Source organism: Panthera onca, chromosome A1 (assembly GCF_046562875.1).
Source record: "Panthera onca isolate mPanOnc1 chromosome A1, mPanOnc1 haplotype 2, whole genome shotgun sequence".
NCBI lineage: Eukaryota > Metazoa > Chordata > Mammalia > Carnivora > Felidae > Panthera > Panthera onca.
In genome coordinates, this window is record NC_138339.1 from 122,458,742 (window position 1) to 122,482,039 (window position 23,298).

General features: G+C 40.6%; 1 protein-coding gene across 1 annotated transcript; it reads right to left on the bottom strand.

Moving 5' to 3' along the window:
• Window positions 1-12,825: 12,825 nt before the first annotated feature.
• On the bottom strand, window positions 12,826-21,742 carry LOC132676523 (protocadherin alpha-13). Its single transcript, XM_078453092.1, has 2 exons — window positions 19,127-21,742; window positions 12,826-12,894 (listed from the first exon to the last, which is right to left on the bottom strand). The coding sequence occupies exons 1-2, from the start codon at window positions 21,521-21,523 to the stop codon at window positions 12,826-12,828; spliced, it is 2,466 nt and encodes an 821-aa protein (XP_078309218.1). The 5' UTR covers window positions 21,524-21,742.
• Between the last annotated feature and the right edge of the window lie 1,556 nt (window positions 21,743-23,298).

Genomic DNA, 23,298 nt, shown 5'->3' on the forward strand with positions numbered 1-23,298 from the left:
GAAAGAAATTAGAAATCAATAACAAAATGAAATTTGAGAAATTCACAAATATGTGGAAATTAAATCACATATGCTAAAGTATCCAATGGGTCAAAGAAGAGCAAGGAAAATTAGAAAACACTCTGAGACAAATGAAAATGAAGATACAATATATGAGAAACTTATGGGATGCAACTAAAGCAGTGCTCAGAGGAAAATGTATAGCTGTAATGTTGACACAGAAAATGAAGAAATGCCTCATATCAATAACCTAACCTCCTACTTTGAGTTTCTGGAAAAATAAGAGCAAACCAAACCCAAAGCAAACAAAAGAAAGAGAATAAATAGGATTATGGCAGAAATAAATGAAATAAATAATGGAAAAATAGTAGAGAAAGACAATGAAGCTGAAGCCACAAGCTGGTTCTTTGAAAAGATCAACATAATTGACAAACCTTTACCTAGACTGACCAAGAGAAAAGACAAGAAAATGAAAATTATTAAAACCAGAAATGAAAGAGGAGACATTACTATTGACCTTAAAGAAATAAAAAAAAAGAGTTCAGGGGGAATTAAGATGGAAGAGCAGTAGGGGGACCAGGATTGTCCTCATCCCTCAAACACAGCTGTTTTGAGGTTGAGATCACTTGGAACACCCAGGAAATTGATCTGCAGAGCAGCAGAAGGATCTCCACAGTTGGAAGGAGATAGTTTGGCAGGATCGAGTTTTTTGATTCTCTGGTTTACTTTTCTCCCCTTTCATTTTTCTCTTTTTACGGCATAAGGCTTTCACCCTCCCTTATTTTTCTAGGGTTACTTCAACAAATCAAAGCACACCTACCTAAAGGTCCAAACACTCCACCACTACAATCAAGGAACAGCTCTGCAGAGGACTGACCAGTGGAACAGAGCAGCTAAAATGCAACAACAGAGTGCACGCAACATACAGCAGAAACACTCCCTGGAGTGCCAGGCCCTGGAGAGGGTATGACCCCCTTTTTAATATAGTAGTACTCTCAGGTGCAAAACACATAACAAGCTCTTAAAACACAAAAGACAAAAACCTAGTCAAAATGACAAGATGGAGGAATTCCCCTCAAAAGAAAGGTCAAAAAGAAATCACAGTCAGTGGGGTGCCTGGGTGGCTCAGTCAGTTAAGCGTCTAACTTTGGCTCAGGTCACGAGCTCACGGTCTGTGAGTTCGAGCCCCATGTTGGGCTCTGTGCTGACAGCTCAGAGCCTGGAGCCTGCTTCAGATTCTGTGTCTCCCTCTCTCTCTGACCCTCCCCCATTCATGCTCTGCCTCTCTCTGTCTCAAAAATAAATAAACATTTAAGAAAAAAATTTTTAATATAAACAAAATTAAAAAAAGAAATCACAGCCTGAGAATTGCTCAAAACAGATATAAATAATATATCTGAACAAGAATTTAGAAAAACAGTCATAAGACTAATACCTGGGCTGAAAAAAGTATAGAAGACACCAGAGAAACTCTTGCTGCAGAGATCAAAGACCTAAGAACTAGTCAGGATGAATTTCAAAATGCTACAACTGAGATGCAAAATAAACTAGATACAGTGACAGCAAGGATGGAAGAAGCAGACAGCAGAATAGCTGAAATAGAAGATAAAATTATGGAAAATAATGAAGCTGAAACAAAGATGGAAAAGAAATTACTAGGTCATGAGGGGACAATTAGAGAACTAAGTGATTCCATGAAATGAAACCATATCCATATCATAGGAGTGTCAGAAGAAGAAGAGCAAGAGAAAAGGGCAGAAGGTTTATTTTAACAAGTTATAGATGAGAACTTCCCTAATCTGAGGAAGGAAACTGACATCCAAGTCCAAGAGGCAGAGAAAACTCCATTCAAAATCAACAAAAACCAGTTAATCACTGTAACATATCATGGTGAAACTGGCAAAATACAAAGATAAAGAGAGAATTCTGAAAGAAGCTAGGGTAAAATGTCCTTAAGCTACAAGGGTAGACACATAAGGTTAGTAGCAGACCTATCCACTGAAACTTGGCAGGCCAGAAGGGAGTGGCAGGAAATAGTCAATGTTCTGAATATGAAAAATATGCAGCCAAGAATCCTTTATCAAGCAAGACTATCATTTGGAATAGAAGGAGAGATAAAGACTTTCCAGGACAAACAAAAACTAAAGGACTGAATGATCACTAAACCAGCCCTGCAAGAGGTCCTAAGGGGGACTCTGTGAGTGGAAAGCATCAAAGACTACAAAGTACCAGAGGACATCACCACAAACATGGAATCTACAGATAACACAATGGCACTAAATCCATATCTTTCAATAATCAATCTGAATGTAAATGGGCTAAATGCCCCAATCAAAAGATATAGGGTATCAGAACGGATAAAAAAAAAAAAAAAAAAGACCATCTATATGCTGTCTACAAGAGACTCATTTTAGATCTGAGGACACCAGCAGATTGAAAGTTAGGGGATGGAGAACCATCTATTATGCTAATGGACATCAAAAGAAAGCTGGAGTAGCCATACTTATATGAGACAAACTGGATTTTAAAACAACGACTGTAAAAAGAGATGAAGAAGGGCATTATATCATAATTAAGGGGTCTATTTATTAAGAAAAGCTAGGAGGAAGATGTCAGAGTAGGAGGATGCTGGGCTTACCTCATCCTGCTGATCGCTTAGATTCCACCCACATCTGCCTAAATAATCCAGAAAACCACCAGAAGACTAGCAGAATGGACTAGAGGCAAGCACAGACAAGAGGCCCACGGAAGAGGGTAGGAAGGGCAGAGAGGTGATGCGTGCTACAAGGACCAGGGAGAGGGAGCCGCAGCGGTAGGTGGGCAGCCCACCCAGCAAGGCAGAGCCCCCGAAGTCTGGTTTGCAAAAGCTGGGGGCCAAACTCCGTGAGTTCTGACAGCCAGTGGGACTTAACATCTGGAATGTTAAAAGTCAACGGCTCTGCTCTTGGAGAGCGGGGAGGGTGAGAGGACACCGGGGGGAGAGTTGTTGAACCCCGGAAGACAGAGCTCAGCTCAGTGGGGGGAACAAAGGTGCTGGCAGGTGCCATTTCCTTCTCCCATCCCACAGCCGAAATTCCAAAGGGAACCAGTTCCCATCACTGAACTTGCTTGCACCACACAAATGCCTAACACTGTGCTTCTTTGGATCCATCCCTCCGAGGGGTTGGCCTCCCTCCGGGTGCTGCAGGGCCCCTCCCCCAGGGGACCACTGCCAGCAAAACTAGCTAAGCCTGCTCCTCCCGCCCCTGTGCACCTTGCAGATCCACCCTGGCTAATACGCCAGATCCCATCAAAGCAGCACCACAAACCTGGCAGTGTGCAAGTAGCCCAGACAGGGGTCACACCACTCCACAGTGAGTCCTGCCCCTGGGAGAGGGGAAGATAAGGTACACACCAGTCTGACTGTGACCCCAGTGGTGGGCTGGGGGCAGACATCAGGTCTGACTGCGGCCCAGCCCACCAACACAAGTTACTCCGGACAGCACAGGGGAAGTGCCCTGCAGTTCTGCACCACCCCAGAAACTATCCAAAACGACCAAACGGAAGAATTCTCAAAAGAAACTCCAGGAAATAGCTACCGCTAACGAATTGATCAAAAATGATTTAAGCAATATAACAGAGCAAGAATTTAGAATAATAGTCATAAAATTAATTGCTGGGCTTGAGAAAAGTATAGAGGACACCAGAGAATCTATTGCTACAGAGATCAAGGGACTAAGAAATAGTCACGAGGAGCTAAAAAATGCTATAAATGTGGTGCAAAATAAAATGGAGGCGGCCATAGCACAGATTGAAGAAGCAGAGGAGAGAATAGGTGAATTAGAAGATAAAATTATGGAAAAAGAGGAAGCTGAGAAAAAGAGAGATAAAAAAATCCAGGAGTATAAGGGGAGAATTAGAGAACTAAGTGATGCAATCAAATGGAACAATATCCGTATAATAGGAATTCCAGAAGAAGAAGAGAGAGAAAGGGGCTGAAGGTATACTTGAACAAATCATAGCTGAGAAGTTCCCTGATCTGGGGAAGGAAAAAGGCATTGAAATCCAAGAGGCACAGAGAATTCCCTTCAGATGTAACTTAAATCAATCTTCTGCATGACATATCATAGTGAAACTGGCAAAATACAAGAATAAAGAGAAAATTCTGAAAGCAGTGAGGGATAAACAGGCTCTAACTTACAAAGGTAGACCTATAAGAGTAGTGGCAGACCTATCTACTGAAACTTGGCAGGCCAGAAAGGAATGACAGGAAATCTTCAATGTGATGAACAGAAAAAATATGCAGCTGACAATCCTTTATCCAGCAAGTCTGTCAACCAGAATAGAAGGAGAGATAAAGGTTTTCCCAAATAAACAAAAACTGAAGGAATTCATCACCACTAAACCAGCCCTACAAGAGATCCTAAGGGGGATTCTGTGAGTGAAATGTTGCAAGGACCACAAAGTACCAGAGACATCACTACAAGCATGAAACCTACAGACATCACAATGACTCTAAACCCATATCTTTCTATAATAACACTGAATGTAAATGGACTAAATGCTCCAATCAAAAGACAGAGGGTATCAAAATGGATAAAAAAACAAGACCCATCTATTTTCTGTCTATAAGAGACTCATTTTAGACCTGAGGACACCTTCAGATTGAAAGTGAGGGGATGGAGAACTATCTATCATGCTACTGGAAGTCAAAAGAAAGCTGGAGTAGCCATGCTTATATCAGACAAACTAGACTTTAAAGGCTGTAACAAGAGATGAAGAGGGGCATTATATAATAATTACAGGGTCTATCCATCAGGAAGAGCTAACAATTATAAATGTCCATCTGCCAAATACAGGAGCCCCCAAATATATAAACAATTAATCACAAACATAAGCAAGCTTATCGATAAGAATGTGGTGATTGCAGGGGACTTTAATACCCCACTTGCAGCAATGGACAGATCATCTAGACACAGGATCAATAAAGAAACAAGGGCCCTGAATGATACATTGGATCAGATGGACAGGACAGATATATTTAGAACTCTGCATCCAAAAGCAACAGAATATACTTTCTTCTCGAGTGCACATGGAACATTCTTCAAGATAGATCACATACTGGGTCACAAAACAGCCTTTCATAAGTATAAAAGAATTGAGATCATACCATGCACACTTTCAGATCACAATGCTATGAAACTTGAAATCAACCACAGGAAAAAGTCTGGAAAACCTCCAAAAGCATGGAGGTTAAAGAACACCCCACTAAAGAATGAATGGGTCAACCAGGCAATCAGAGAAGAAATTTAAAAATATATGGAAACAAATGAAAATGAAAATACAACAATCCAAATGCTTTGGGAAGCAGCGAAGGCAGTCCTGAGAGGAAAATACATTGCAATCCAGGCCTATCTCAAGAAACAAGAAAAATCCCAAATACAAAATCTAACAGCACACCTAAAAGAAGTAGAAGCAGAACAGCAAAGACACCCCAAACCCAGCAGAAGAGGAGAAATAATAAAGATCAGAGCAGAAGTAAACAACATAGAATCTAAAAAAAACTGTAGAGCAGATCAATGAAACCAAGAGTTGTTTTTTTTTTTTTTAAATAAACAAACTTTATAAACCTCTAGCCAGGTTTCTCAAAAAGAAAAGGGAGATGACCCAAATAGATAAAATCATAAATGAAAATGGAATTATTACAACCAATCCTTCAGAAATACAAGCAATTATCAGGGAATACTATGAAAACTATATGCCAATAAACTGGACAACCTGGAAGAAATGGACAAATTGCTAAGCACCCACACACTTCCAAAACTCAAACAGGAAGAAATAGAAAACTTGAGCAGACCCATAGCCAGCAAAGAAATTGAATCAGTTATCAAAAATCTCCCAACGAATAAGAGTCCAGGACCAGATGGCTTCCCAGGGGAATTCTACTAGACATTTAAAGCAGAGATAATACCTATCCTTCTCAAGCTGTTCCAAAAAATAGAAGGGGAAGGAAAACTTCCAGACTCATTCTATGAAGCCAGCATTACTTTGATTCCTAAACCAGACGGAGACCCAGCAAAAAAAGAGAACTACAGGCCAACATCCCTGATGAATAGGGATGCAAAACTTCTCAATAAGATACTAGCAAATCAAATTCAACAGCATATAAAAAGAATTATTCAGCATGATCAAGTGGGATTCATTCCTGCGCTGCAGGGCTGGTTCAACATTCGCAACAATGTGATACATCACATTAATAAAAGAAAAGATAAGAACCATATCATCCTGTCAATCGATGCAGAAAAAGCATTTGACAAAATTCAGCATCCTTTCTTAATAAAAACCCTCGAGAAAGTAGGGATAGAAGGAACAAACTTAAACATCATAAAAGCTAATATCATCCTCAGTTAATATCATCCTCAATGGGGAAAAACTGAGAGCTTTCCCCCTGAGATCAGGAACACGACAGGGATGTCCACTCCCATCGCTGTTGTTTAACATAGTGTTGGAAGTGCTAGCATCAGCAATCAGACAACAAAAGGAAATCAAAGGCATCAAAATTGGCAAAGATGAAGTCAAGCTTTCACTTTTTGCAGATGACATATTATACATAGAAAACCGGGTAGACTCCACCAAAAGTCTGCTAGAACTGATACATGACTTCAGCAAAGTTGCAGGACACAAAATCAATGTAGAGAAATCAATTGCATCCTTATGCACTAATAATGAAGCAACAGAAAGACAAATAAAGAAACTGATCCCATTCACAACTGCACCAAGAAGCATAAAATACCTAGGAATAAACCTAACCAAAGATGTAAAAGATCTGTATTCTGAAAACTATAGAAAGCTTATGAAGGAAATTGAAGAAGATATAAAAAAATGGAAAAACATTCCATGCTCATGGATTGGAAGAATAAATATTGTTAAAATGTCAATACTACCCAAAGCTATCTACACATTCAATGCAATCCCAATCAAAATTGCGCCAGCATTCTTCTCGAAGCTAGAACAAGCAATCCTAAAATTTGTATGGAACCACAAAAGGCCCCAAATAACCAAAGTAATTTTGAAGAAGAAGACCAAAGAGGGAGGCATCACAATCCCAGACTTTAGCCTCTACTACAAGGCTGTAATCATCAAGACAACATGGTATTGGCACAAAAACAGACACATAGACCAATGGAATAGAATAGACACCCCAGAATTAGACCCACAAAAGTATGGCCAACTAATCTTTGACAAAGCAGGAAAGAATATCCAATGGAAAAAAGACAGTCTCTTTAACAATGGTGCTGGGAGAACTGGACAGCAACATGCAGAAGGATGAAACTAGACCACTTTCTTACACCATTCACAAAAATAAACTCAAAATTGATAAAGGACCTGAATGTGAGACAGGAAACCATCAAAACCCTAGAAGAGAAAGCAGGAAAAAAACCTCTCTGACCTCAGGTGCAGCAATTTCTTACTTGACACATCCCCAAAGGCGAGGGAATTAAAAGCAAAAATGAACTATTGGGACCTCATGAAGATAAAAAGCTTCTGCACAGCAAAGGAAACAATCAACAAAACTAAAAGGCAACCAACGGAATGGGAAAAGATATTTGCCAATGACATATCAGACAAAGGGCTAGTATCCAAAATCTATAAAGAACTCACCAAACTCCACACCCCAAAAACAAATAATCCAGTGAAGAAATGGGCAAAAAACATGAATAGACACTTCTCTAAAGAAGACATCCAGATGGCCAACAAGCACATGAAAAGATGCTCGACGTCGCTTCTCATCAGGGAAATACAAATCAAAACCACACTGAGATACCACCTCACACCAGTCAGAATGGCGAAAATGAACAAATCAGACTATAGATGCTGGCAAGGATCTGGAGAAACGGGAACCCTCTTGCACTGTTGGTGGGAATGCAAATTGGTGCAGCCACTCTGGAAAACAGTGTGGAGGTTCCACAAAAAATTAAAAATAGATCTACCCTATGACCCAGCAATAGCACTGCTAGGAATTTACCCAAGGGATACAGGAGTGCTGATGCATAGGGGCACTTGTACTCGCAATGTTTATAGCAGCGCTTTCAACAATAGCCAAATTATGGAAAGAGCCTAAATGTCCATCAACTGATGAATGGATAAAGAAATTGTGGTTTATATACACAGTGGAATACTACATGGCAATGAGAAAGAATGAAATATGGCCTTTTGTAGCAATGTGGATGGAACTGGAGAGTGTTATGCTAAGTGAAATAAGTCATACAGAGAAAGATGGATACCATATGTTTTCACTCTTATGTGGTTCCTGGGAAACTTAACAGAAGACCATGGGGTAAGGCAAGGAAAAAAAAAGAGGTTAGAGAGGGAAGGAGCCAAAACATAAGAGCCTCTTAAAAACTGAGAACAAACTGAGGGTTGATGGGGGGTGGGAGGGAGAGGAGGGTGGGTGATGGGCATTGAGGAGGAAACCTGTTGGGATGAGCACTGGATGTTGTATGGAAACCAATTTGACATTAAATTTCATATTTAAAAAAATAAATTAAAAAAAATAAATGTTGATGTTACCCAAAGCAATCTATGCATTCAATGCAATCCTTATCAAAATAACATCAGCATTCTTCGCAGAGCTAGAACAAACAATCCTAAAATTTGTATGGAACCACAAAAGAATAGCCAAATAGCCAAAGGAATGTTGAAAAAGAAAACCAAGGAAGGAAGCATCACAATTCTGGACCTTAACCTGTATTACAAAGCTGTCATCATCAAGACAGTATGGTATTGGGACAAAAACAAACACAGATCTGTTGAACAGAATAGAACCCAGAAATGGACCCACAAATATATGGCCAACTAATCTTCAATAAAGCAGGGAAGAATGTCCAATGGAAAAAAGACAGTCTCTTTAGCAAGTGGTGCTAGGAGAACTGTACAGTGATATGCAGAAGAATGAAAATGGACCGCTTTCTTACACCATACACAAAAATAAATTTAAAGGGATGAAAGACCTAAATGTGAGACAGGAAACCATCAATATCCTGCAGGAGAAGACAGGCAGCAACCACTTTGACGCTGACCACAGCACCTTCTTACTTGACATGTCTCTGGAGGCAAGGGAAATAAAAGCAAAAATGAACTATTGAGACCTCATCAAAATAGAAAGCTTCTGCACAGTGAAGGAAACAATCAACAAAACTAAAAGGCAACTGACAGAATGGGAGACGATATTTGCAAATGACATACCAGACAAAGGGTTAGTATCCAAAATCTACAAAGAACTTATCAAACTTAACACCCAAAAAACAAATAATTTAGTGAAGCAATGGGCAAAATACATGAATAGCAATGGGCAAAATACAAAATACATGAATGGGCAAAATACATGAACATAACAGACATGAAAAAAATGCTCAACATCACTCATCATCACTCATCATCAGGGAAATACAAATCAAAACCATGATGATGAGATACTACCTCACCTGTCAGAATGGCTAAAATTAACAACTCAGGCAACAAGAGATGTTGGCAAGGATGCGGAGAAAGGGGAATGCTTATGCACTGCTGGTGGGAGTGCAAACTGGTATAGCCACTCTAGAAAAATGAATGGAGGTTCCTCAAAAAATTAAAAATTGAACTACTCTATGGCCCAGCAATTACACTACTATGTATTTATCCAAAGGATACAAAAATGCTGATTTACAGGGAACATGCACCCCAATGTTTACAGCAGCACCATAGACAATAGCCAAAGTATGGAAAGAGTTCAAATGTCCATGGACTGATGAATGGATAAAGAAGATGTGGTATATATATTCAATGGAATATTACTTGGCTACCAAAAGAATGAAATCAAGCCATTTGCAACAACTTGGATGGAACTAGAGTGTGTTATGCTAAGCGAAATAAGTCAGTCAGAGAAAGACAATTATCATATGATTTCACTCATATGTGGAATTTAAGATAGAAAACAAGGGCGCCTGGGTGGCTCAGTCACTCGAGCGTCTGACTTCGGTTCAGGACATGATCTCACGGTACATGAGTTCAAGCCCCACATCAGGCTTGCTGCTGTCAGCCTGTCAGTGCAGAGCCCACTTCAGATCCTCTGCCCCCCTCTCCACCTCTCCCCCACTTGTATTCTCCCCAAAATAAATAAATATAAAAAATAAATAAGACCCAAAAAAGATAAACATAAGGGAAGGGAAGCAAAAATAATATAAAAACAGAGAGGGAGGCAAACCATAAAAGACTCTTAAATATGGAGAACAAACTGAGGGTTGCTGGCAGGGTGTTGGGTGGGGTAAGAGCTAAGGGGGTGAGGGGCATTAAGGAGGACACTGGTTGGGATGAGCACTGGGTGTTATATGTAAATGAAGAATCACTAAGTTCTATTCCTGAAAAAATATTTTTTTCATTTAAAACAAAGAAATCAATGTGAAAATGGACATGGCGGTTAGAATGATACCTAAAAGCCAAGAAATACCAAAAATAGCTACCAGCCTCCAGAAACTGGAAGAGCAAGGAATAACACTTCTCTAGAAGGTTAGGAGGGACTATGACCCTGCAGATGTCTTGAGTTTGGATTTCTTAACTCTGGAACTTTGAGAGAATATATTTCTGTTATTTTAAGCTAAAACATAAAAAATTAAAAAATAAAGGATTTAAAATTAAAAAAAAAAAGAACTTGCCAAACTCAACACAAAACAAACAATCCAGTGAAGAAATGGGCACAAGATATGAACAGACACTTTTCCAAAGAAGACATCCAGATGAATAACAGACACATGAAAAGATTCTCAACATCACTTATCATCAGGGAAATTACAAATCAAAACCACAATGAGATATCACCTCACAGCTATCAGAATGGCTAAAATTAACAACACAAGAAACAAGAGGTGTTGTGGAGGATGCAGAGAAAGAGGAATCCTCTTGCACTGTTGGTGGGAATGCAAACTGGTGCAGCCACTTTGGAAAACAGTATAGAGGTTCCTCAAAAAAATTAAAAATAGAACTACCCTACAACCTAGCAATTGCATTGCAAGGAATTTATCCAAAGGATACAAAAATGCTGATTCAAAGGGGCACATACACCCCCAATGTTTATAGCAGTGCTATCAACAATAGCCAAACTATGGAAAGAACCCAAATGTCCATCAACTAATGAATGGATAAAGCAGATGTGGTACATATACACAATGAAATACTACTCGGCAATGAAAAAGAATGAAATATTGCCATTTTCAACAACGTGAATGAAACTGGAGGGCATTATGCTGAGCAAAATAAGTCAGTCAGAGAAAGATACCATAGGATTTCACTCATACGTGGAATTTGAGAAACTCAACAGATGAACATAGAGGAAGGGAAGAAAAAATAAGAAAAAAACAGAGAGAGACACAAACCATAAAAAACTCTTAAATACAGAGAACAAACTGAGGGTTTCTAGAAGGGTGTGGGTGGGTGGGAGGGTGCGTTTAATGGGTGATGGGCATTAAGAAGGGCACTTTTCAAGATGAGCACTGGGTGTCATACGTAACAGATGAATAATTGGGTTCTACTCCTGAAGCAAAGACTACACTGTATGTTAACTAACTTGAATATACATTTTAAAAATCCATCAATTAGAGTTTACACACTAACCATTCTAAAAATGAACCAGCAAAAAATGAAATAAGAAAACAATTCCATTTATAATAGCATCAAAAACTCAAAATACTAAGGAATAAATGTAACAAAATAAATATAAAATGCATACTCTGAAAACTACAAAACATTGTTGAAAGGGACTAAAGAACTAAGTAAATGGGGGGAAAATCCCACGTTCATGGATCAGAAGACTTTTTATAGTTAAGATGGTGATGGCAATACTGCCCAAATTGATCTACAAATTGATCCCTATCAAAAGTAAGCTGGCTTCCTTGCAGAAATTGATAAACTGATCCTAAAAGTCACATGGAAATGCAAATCACACAGAACAGCCAACACAATCTTGAAAAAAAGAACAAAGTTGGAGCACTAATAGTTCCTGATTTTAAAACTTGCCACAAAATTACAATAATGAAAGCAATGTGGTACTGGGATAAGGATAGACATATAAATCAATGGAATAGAATCAAAATCCAGGAATGAACTCCCACATTTATTGATCAATTGATTTTCAACAATGGTTCCCAAACATTTCAACAGGAAAAGGATAGTTCTTTTCAATAAATGATGCCAGGATAACTGGATATCCACTTGCAAAAGAATAAAGTTGGATCACTACCTCACACCTGCTACAAAAATTAACTCAAAATGTATCAAAATGATGCCAGCAAAATGTCAGAATAGGAATTCCCAGCCCTTATTCCCACACAAAAATAACCATTAACAATGATATATAAGCCAAAATTCATTTTTGAGGATTCCAGAATCCAGTTAAGAAGCTGGAGTACCCCAGGTGAACACAAGGCTGAAAGAGCTGCACTGAAATCAGTAGGAAGGATCATTTTAACTTTGCTCACACCAGCCCCTCACCCATACTGGTACACCTCAGCACCCGGAAAGAATACTGTCACTACTTCACCTTCAAGGGGAAAGAGAAGAGTATAACGTGTCTCAGGGCTGTCTAAAGGACTAGTTTCTGTATTGCCTCAATCAGAGAACTGATGGAACTGGCATTGTTTGGATGCCTGGGGGCTATAGAGAACAAAAATAGCAAGGGGTCAGCTTGCTCCTTCAGGAAAGAGGGAGAGAAGTGAGGGTGTGTCTAGCCTTTTGGGTTTTCGGAAAGCTATCTAAGGAATTGGTATCTGTCTACCTGACTAGGGGTGCTGACAGGAAACCAGCACACTTGGATGCCTACTGGCCACTGAGAACAGAAGAGCTTACTGCTGTAGAACCAGAAAACTGAAATGCTGCCAACAGACACTAGAGGGAGCAACAAAGATAATTTAAATAACCCAGTCAAAAGGAGCAACAACAACAAAAAATAGAGAAAGGTATGAAGAAAACCTTTGGGACATATGGAATTTATGGGACACCTTTAAAAAGAAACAATCATTGGAGTCACAGAAGGAGAAGAGGGAAAAGGGTAGAAAGCTTATTTAAAGAAATAATGACAGAGAACTTCTCAAATATGAGGAAAGATTTGGACATCCAAGTTCATGAAGCTAGTAGGTCACCCCAAAATTTCAATCTGAAACACTCTTCCCTAAGATGAATTATAATAAAACTGTATAAAACAAAGAAAGAATTTTAAAAACACAAGAGAAAAAAAATTTCTCTCATACAAGCAAACCCCCGTTAGGCTATTAACAGATTTCTCAGCAGAAACACCGCAGGCCAGGAGAGAATGGTTGATATATTCAATGTGCTGAAATAAAAATAAGCCACCAACCAAGGATATGTTATGCAGTAAAATTATCCTTCGAAATGAGACAAGATAAAGACTTTCCCCAATTAAAAAAAAAAAAGGCTCAGGGAGTTCATCACCATTAGACCTGCCTTATGAGAAACGCTGAAAGGAGTTCTTCCAGCTGAAATGAAAGGGTGATGACTAGTAACATGAAAACATATGAAAATATACCACAGTCTGGTAAAGTAAGTATAGAGTCAGATTCAGAATACTCTAATATTGTAATACAGTGGTGCCATAACTACTTTAAGAGTCAAAGAACAGATATATTAAAACTAGTGATAGTTATAATTATTTGTTAATGCATACACCCTTTGAAAAGATGTAAATTGTGGGGCACCTGAATGACTCAGTCAGTTAAGCATCTGACTCTTAATTTAGGCTCAGGTCACGATCTCATGGTCTTGAGATCAAGCCCCACATTGAGCTCCACTCTAAGCATGGAGCCTGCTTGAGATTCTCCCCCCTGCTCTGTCCCCCACCCTGTGCTCACTCTCTCTAAAATAAATAAATAAATACATACATAAATACATAAATAAATAAATAAACAAACAAACAAATGAAGAGAAGGAAAAATATATTCTGTGCAAATGGAAACCAAAAGAGAGAAGAGGAGTAGCTATACTTAGATAAAACCGACTTTAAGTAAAAAACCATAACAGGAGACAAAGGTCATTATACTGTGATAAAAGTCAACAAAAGAATATAACAATTGTTATATATCTACCCAACATCACAGCACATAAATATATAAATCAAATACCAACTTATCTGAAGGAAGTAATAGATGACATTACAGTAATAGCAGAGAACTTCAGTACACCCACTTTCATCAATGGAGAGATAATCCAGACAGAAAATCAGTATGAAAACACTGAACTAGAACAAATGGACTTAATAGACATGTACAGAACATACCCACCAACTTCAACAGAATACAAAGTCCTCTCAAGAGCACATGGAACATTCTCCAGGATAGATCATGTATTAGGTCACAAAGTAAGTCTCAGCAAATTTTAAAAGACTAAAATCATACAGAGTATCTTTTCTGACCATAATCATATGAAACTAGAAGTCGATAACCAGAGGAAAATGGGAAAATTCACAAATACTTGGAAATTTAACAACACACTCCTTAAAAACAGTGGGTCAAAGATGAAACAAAAGGGAAATAGAAGATATTTTGAAAGAAGTGAAAATGGAAACACAACATAGTAAAACTTAGGGGATGCAGCAAAAGCAGTGCTAAGAGGTAAGTTTACAGCAAGAAATAACTACTTTAAGAAAAATGATCTCAAGGGGCGTCTGAGTGGCTCAGTTGGTTGGGCGTCAGACTGCAGCTCAGATCATGATCTCACAGTTTGTGAGTTCGAACCCCGCATCGGGCTCTGCGCTGACAGCTTGGACCCTGAAGCCTGCTTTGGATTCTACGTCTCCCTCTCTCTCTCTCTGCCCCTCCCCTACTCATGCTCTGCGTCTCTCTCTCTCTTAAAAAAAAAAAAATAAACATAAAAAAAAAAGAAAAATGATCTCACTATGGGAATGCAAGCTGGTGCAGCCACTCTGGAAAACAGTATAGAGGTTCCTCAAAAAACTAAAAATAGATCTATCCTACAACCCAGCAATTGCACTACTAGGCATTTATCCACGGGATACAGGCGTGCTGTTTCGAAGGGACACATGCACCCCCATGTTTACAGCAGCAGTATCAGCAATAGCCGAAGTATGGAAAGAGCCCAAATGTCCATCAATGTATGAATGGATAAAGAAAATGTGATCACACACACACACACACACACACACACACACACACACACACACAATGGAGTATTACTCGGCAATCAAAAAGAATGAAATCTTGCCATTTGCAACTATGTGGATAGAAGTGGAGAGTATTATGCTAAGTGAAATCATTCAGTCAGAGAAAGACAAAAATCCTTTGACTTCACTCATATGAGAACTTTAAGAGACAAAACAGATGAACATAAGGGAAAAAAATAATATAAAAACAGGGAGGGGGACAAAACCGAAGAGACTCATAAATTTGGAGAACAAACTGAGGGTTATGGAGGGGTAGTGGGAGGCGGATGGGCTAAATGGGTAAGGGGCGCTAAGGAATCTACTCCTGAAATCATTGTTGCACTATATGCTAACTAATTTGGATGTAAATTTTAAAAAATAAATAAAAAAGAAAAAAAGAAAAATGATCTCACTGGTGTGGAACCTTAAAAAACCCCAAACTATACAGAGAATGGATTGGTGTTTGCCATTTGCAGGGGGTGGGAGTGGGCAAAATGACTGAAGGTGAGCAAGAGGTACAAACTTCTGGTTATAAAATAAATAAGTTCTGGGGACATAATGTACAGTACAGTGACTATACTTAATAATACTAAATTGTATATTTGAAAGTTGCTAGGGATGCCTGGGTGGCTCAGTCAGTTAAGCCTACAACTCTTGATTTTATCTCAGGTCATGATCTGAGTTTGTGAGTTTGAGCCCCAAGTCAGGCTCTGCACTGACAGCATGAAGCTGGCTTGGAATTCTCTCTCCCATTCTCTCTTTCTCTCTCTCTCTCTCCTCCCCTGCTCTCACTCTCTCTCAAAATAAATAAATATTAAAAACAAAGTTGCTAAAAGAGTATATAGGAAAAGTTCTAATTACAAGAAAAAAAAGTTGCAACTATGTATGGTGATAGGTGTTAACTAGACTTATTGTGGTGATCATTTTCCAATATATACAAATGTCAAACCATTATATGTATATCTGAAACGAATATAATGTTATATGTCAATTATACTTCAATTTTTCAAATTAACTTAAATTAGAAATAAATGTTTATTAAATTAATTTAATTAATGGATGTTCCATATAAAAATTAAGATATTCCTAAATAAACATGGAGACTGTAAAATCCATAAAAGAAAAATAGATGTATTTTAGTTCAGAAATGTAAAAACCACCTTTATATGGCAAAATATACATAACTACATCAATATAAGTTGTATAGGAGAAAAAATATTTGTGATATAGGTAGAAGATAAAAGTTAATATCTATATTTTAAAAAGAACTTTCTCAAACTGAAAACATTTTTTTTCAAATAAAAATGGGAAAAGAATTTAATTGATAAATCAAAGAAAACCAAACATAAATGACAGTATGCTGAAGTTCACTGGTAGTATGTAGGAATTAAAGTAACAATGAGATATCACACTGGCAGAATGTAAGACTGCTTTTGCTTTTAGAGATAAAAGAGGTTGCTCATAACTTGGTGGAAACTAAAAGTACTACAAAATTCTTGAAAAGTACTCTAGCAAAACATTTGAAAATTAAAATTATTAATACCCTTTGATGTGTCAATTCCACATCTGAAAATGAATTTCACAGAAATGAAACCACCAATATTTTAGAAATATATAAATGAGGGGTGCTTGGGTGACTCAGTAGGTTAAGCGTCAGGCTCTTGATTTAGGCTCCAGTCATGATCTCAAGGTTGGTGAGATTGAGCCCAGGATCTGGATCCAGACAGCACAGAGCCTGCTTGGAATTCTCTCCCTCCCTCTCTCTCTGCCCCTCCCTGGCTCGTGCTCTCTCTCTCTCTCTCTCTCTCTCTCTCTCTCTCTCTCAAAATAAACAAATAAATGTAGGGGCGCCTGGGTGGCTCAGTCGGTTAAGCATCAACTTTGGCTCAGGTCATGATCTCATGGCTTATAAGTTCGAGCCCCGTGTTGGGCTCTGTGATGACAGCTCAGAGCCTGGAGCCTACTTCCGATTCTGTGTCTCCCTCTCTCTGTCCCACCCCTGCTTATGCTCTGTCTCTCAAACCTAAATAAATGTTTAAAAAAATTAAAAATAAAAATCAATAAATGTAAAAAATTTTTAATAAATAAATAAGAAACATGTAAGTAATAGTACACCATGGTTTAGGAGGGCTAATGAATACTTGAAACAAAATACTCATCAACAGGTGAATAACTGAATATATCAATGATTCACCCTGTATTATGGGGTACTACACAGCTATTAAAAATATCATGGGGCAACTGGGTGGCTCAGTTGTTTAAAGCATCCAATTGTGAGTTCACGCAGCATGTTGTGCTCCACATTAGGTGTGGAGCCTACTTTAAATTTATTTTTACATTTATTTATTTTTAATAGAGAGAGACAGAGCACAAGTGGGGGAGGGGCAGAGAGAGAAGGAGACACAGAATCCAAAGCAGGCTCCAGGCTCTGAGCAGGGCTCAAACTCACAAACCGTGAGATTATGACCTGAGCCAAAGTCAGACGCTTAACCGACTGAGCCACCTAGGCACCCCTGTGGAGCTTACTTTAAAAAATAAGAAAAACAAAAACAAAAAAGAAATTGGATACTTGTCTGACAACATACAAAAGTATTAGATATGTGGGGATTTCCAAAGGTATTGGTGATTGAGGAAATGTAAAATGCATTATCTATCCTAATAAACTAAAATAAACACTAACAAAAAGCCACCAGACGTATGCACGTGTGTAGCAATCCAGTGACTGCAAATAAATATGTGAAAGGAAAATTACAAGCCTGTTTGTACTGGATACCTGACAGGAATGGTGATGTGACTAGAAGAAAATGAGGAGGGACCAAGCCAAAAAAACTTAAAAAAATTTTTTTTGTTGTTTATTTATTTTTGAGACAGAGACAGAATGCGAGTGGGTTAGGGACCGAGAGAGAGGGAGACATAGAATCCAAAGCAGGCTCCAGGCTCTGAGCTGTAAGCACAGAGCCCCCTGGGGGGGGGGGGGCTCAAACTCACAAACTTTGAGATCATGACCTGAGCCAAAGTTGCACGCCCAACCAACTAAGCCACCCAGGCGCCCCTTTAAAAAAATTTTTTAATGTTTATTTATTTTTGAGAGGCAGACAGACAGAATGCGATCAGGGGAGGGACAGAGAGAGGGGGAGTCACAGAATCCGAAGCAGGCTCCAGGGTCTAAGCTGTCAGCATAGAGCCCAACACGGGCCTCCAACCCACGAACTGTGAGATCGTGACCAAAGCCAAAGTCGGACACTTAACCCACTGAGCCACCCAGGAGCCCCCGGAAAAAAAAATTTTTTAAAGAAACAAAAATGCACCTTTAAAGGGCATTTATGTAAAAGGTTATGTCCTCTTTAAAATAAAACACGTAAAATGGCATATGTATAAATTTTATAAAAACATTTAAAGTTTTAAAATTCTGGTTAGCCTCTTTAAAACAAACCTCTTCTAAATGCTTAAGTATTCACAACGTGTGGTTTCTTATAAATGCTCACACAGAAAATAAATGATAATACGGGTGCCTGGATGGCTCAGTCAGGTAAGTGGTCTACTTCAGATCAGGTCGTGAGTTTGAGCCCCGAATCAGGCTCTGCGATCTCAGCACCACTTCCGATCCTCTGTCTCCCTCTCTCTCCGCCCCTCCCTCTCTTTCTGCCTCTCCCTCGCTCACGCTCTCTCTCTCAAAAATAAATAAACATTTAAAAAGGAAACAAATAATTAGAAACCCTGTGTAATACAAAAAACCGCCACAAATGATTACCGTTATGGGCAGTTTATTATGACTTTTTACTAAAACTTACCTGAAAAATAATTCGACCCACTATGTCAATAATACTCATTAAATTCCATAACGACGAGCAAATTAAAGAATAATCTTACAATTGAGAATGAATCTTAAACGATAAAAGTGTGAATAAGGCTAAAACAGTAAGACAGTTTTAAATACGAACTCACCTCTTTCAAACGTTCTGAATCAGCTTCTCCTTCACCTGTTCCCTCTGTAGAACTCAGACACGGAGGAAGGCTGGGGCTAAAGGCCATGAGGTCGGTCTTGGGCGGACCCTCCCCAGAGCACACCCTCTGCCGCCTCTGCTGCGAGTACGACCAGCTCCCCACCGCGCTGGAACACACCAGCGTGGGCTTCCCCGGCCCGCACGCGCCCTCGCTGGGCGGCGCCGAGCACCGCAGCGCCACGTACAGCAGCAGCGTGAGCACCAGCAGGCTGGACACCGCGCAGATGGCGATGATCAGGTACACGTTGACATCCACCAGCGCCGCCTCCGCGCCGGCGGCGCCCGCCAACACCCGCGACGAGGCCTTGGGCGCCTGGCCGCTCTCCACCAGCGACAGCAGCACGGTGGCCGTGGCCGTCAGCGCCGGCTCGCCGTGGTCCCTCACCAGCACCAGCAGGCGCTGGCGCGGCGAGTCCGCCTCGTCCAGGCTGCGCGTCGTGCTGATCTCGCCCGTGTACAGCGCCACGCGGAACGGGCTGCGCGCGCCACCCGCCGCCGGCTGCAGCTCGTACGACAGCCACGCGTTGTAGCCCGAGTCGGCGTCCACCGCGCGCACCTTCGCCACCACGTGGCCCGCGCCCACCGACCGCCACACCAGCTCGCTCACGGCGCCGCCCGCGCCGCCCGCCCCAGGCAGCGGCAGCAGCGTGGGCGCGTTGTCGTTCTCGTCCAGCACGAACACCTGCAGCGTCACGTTGCTGCCCAGCGGAGGCACGCCCGCGTCGCGCGCGCTCACTTGGAACTGCAGCAGCTCCAGCTCCTCGTGGTCCAGCGGCTGCAGCGCGTACACCTTGCCGCTCTCCGCGTGCACCGACACGTAGCTCGACAGCGCACGCTCGCCCACCCGCCGCTCCACCAGCGAGTAGGACACCAGCGCGTTCTCCTGCGCGTCCGCGTCCCGCGCGGACACCGTGAAGATGTGGCAGCCGGGAGGGTTGTTCTCCTTCACGAACACCGTGTACTCGGCCTGCGCGAATGCCGGCGCGTTGTCGTTCACGTCGGCCACTTCCACGGACACGCTGGCCGTGGCCGACAGCGAAGGCGAGCCCCCGTCCCGTGCGGTCACCACTACAGCATAGTCCGACACGCTCTCGCGGTCCAGGGCGCTGTCCAGCACCAGCGAATAGTAATTCTTGAAGGTGGACACCAGCTTGAAGGGGACATGGGGTGTTAGTGAGCAGGTCACCTGCCCGTTGGCGCCAGAGTCACGGTCGGACACGCTGATCAAGGCGATGACAGTGCCCACCTGAACATCCTCTCGTACCGGGAGTGACAGAGAAGTGATGGTAATATGTGGGATATTATCGTTTATATCTAGTACTTCCACCAAAATGGTACAATGACCTGCCATTGGAATATTCCCCTTGTCTATTGCCTCCACCGGTATTTCGTACAATTTCTTTTCTTCGAAATCTAGTTTACCCTTTGTTCTAATTTCTCCACTGTTAGGATTTATGATAAATGCATTCAGCACTGCAGGAGATACAGGCCTTCTAAATGAGTAGCTTATGTCTCCATTCGTACCATCATCAAGATCTGTGGCATTTAGCTTGATCACTAATGTACCATTAAATGCGTTCTCTAATACCGTCACTTTATAAATGAATTGGTCAAATTCTGGGGCATTGTCATTCACATCCAGAATTTCGATCAGCAACTGAACTGTGCCGGTCATCTCCGGTTTACCCCCATCATTGGCTGTCAATAATAAACTATGCTCCTGAATTTGCTCTCTGTCCAATGATTTTCTCAACACAAGTGACAACGAAGACGTTTGTTCACGATTGTTTTGTGTGTCCAAAGCGAAATAGTCGTTGGGATCGATTCGGTAGGTCAAGGCTGAGTTTACTCCAATATCTGCATCGGATGCGCCATCTAGTGGAAACCGAGTTTCTGGGGGTCTAGATTCTGCAATGATTATTCTTTTCTTACTTTCAGGGAACACAGGCGGGTTGTCGTTAATATCTTTAACCTCCACCTCCACATGGAAAACCTGCAGCGGCCTGTCCACGATCACCTCCAGGTGGATGCTGCACTCCGCGTTCCGCCCGCACAACGCCTCCCGGTCGATCCGAGAATTCACAAACAAAATTCCATTCTGCAGATTTACCTCCAGTAGGTCCCCGCGGCCTTTGGACACCACCCGGAATTGGCGTCGCACCAGCTCTGCCAGCTCCAGCCCCAGGTCCTGTGCGATTCGGCCCACAAAAGTGCCGTGTTTGGCCTCTTCCAGGACCGAGTAGTGGATCTGGCCGCTCCCAGCCTCCCAGGCTGTGAGCAGCAGAAGCGACTGGAGAAAACTCAGGGCTCCGGGGCCTCCTCGCCAGGAAAACAGCATGGTACACTCAAAAGGATTCAAAGATAGCTTAATGTATATGTAATACCTTACCGCAAACTGATTCTCACGGCCTTCTATTGGGGAAGGATTCACTAGAGGTTTTCCACTATCTGCCAAATCTTCTGCAGGACGGAAGAAGCGGAGGCACGTTCTTCAGGCAAACGTTCTCAGTGAAGAGCGACACCAAGCGCATGAATTTGTAACTGTAAACATGATTCAGTATTCCTATTTTCCGTTGATGTAGGGTTGGGTTTTTTTTTTGCATTTCGTGAGGTTTTTCACTGCAAATACCCAACTGAAGATTAAATGTCTTTCTTTCCAGAGACAGTAAATCACTACATTCTTCTTTTTATTGGATGCTAGTTGAAAATTTGTCGATGAATTCCATTTTTCCACAAATAAATTTTTGCAGAAACTTTCATGCAGAATTTTGAAAGAGGAATTTTCGGCATTTACTTTTGGAAGTCAGTTTCCAGTTCTGCCTAGTTTTGGGGGTTTTGTTTGGGAATATCTTTTTCCTATAATATTTATTTATAACTGCTCACACAACAGCCATTGACTCAAAATGGAAACACAATCAATTATAAGAAGAAAACAAATGATTGTGAAAAATATTAATAAGTGATATACCAGATTTTAAATAAATATACTGTATTTGTAACTTCCCCCAAATATGACGGTGAAATATGGACACAATATTTGTATTTAAAGGAAGTGTCCTGTCAATGTGTGTATGAGTTTGTATGGGAGCACACTTGTGCATAAACACAACAATTTAGACTATTAAAATATAACAATGCTTTAAATTTCTCTTTGTATAAAACATGCCAAGAAGTAGCATCCTATCTATTTGATGGAATTTAGATTACTACAAATAAGCTAAACTTCCCTCTTCTCTTGCACACCATCACTGGAAAAAAACTTACTATCATTTAAATTGACTGATATTCCAAAAATCAACAGGTAGATGCTAACACATCTTTAGCAAGGAAGAAAGGAAGAAAATTTTACATTTACCTACTGCTACAACTATCTTTACCAAGCCAAAAAGTTCCAGGTGAAATAGGGCTATGAAAGATGCAGTACAGGGGCTCCTGAGTGGCTCAGTCGGTTAAAAATCAAACTTCAGATCACATCATGATCTCATGGTTCACCACTTCAAGCCCTATGTCTGGCTCTGTGCTGACAGCTTGGAGCCTGAAGCCTGCTTCCAATCCTGTCTCCCCCTCTCTCTGCTCTTCCCCCACTTGCGCTGTGACTCTTTCTCACTCTCTCTTAAAAATAAACATTTTAAAATAAAAAAAAAAGGATGCAGTACAGCTCCAACAATTATCTTGCGTGTTCTATGCACAAATCTGCAGGAAACAATAGTTGAGTTCATTTTTGTATTTTTGCTCATCTGTGAAAATATGGGTAGTGTATTTGATATTCTCTTAAACTCATCCTCCTCTCATGTTCCATTACTTTTATTACCATAGCTTTACTCTTATAGTGGGAACAGTCCCTCGATTCTTTCCAGTTGTTCTTGTTTATCAAGCTCCATCCTGTTTCCCTTTCCTTTCTACCTAACCTTGATTATATGATCAACTATTTATAATACGTCAGACACCCCAAAAGCACCTAACTACTTACATTATTCCGCTAACATTTCCCTTAGCTTCCAATACACAGCCTAACTACTCGTTTTCTCTCTTATTGAGCTTCTCCATTTAGGGATGCCACTTCACCATCATCTCTGTATTCCCTACAAGCTTACTCTCACCTTTACCTTGATT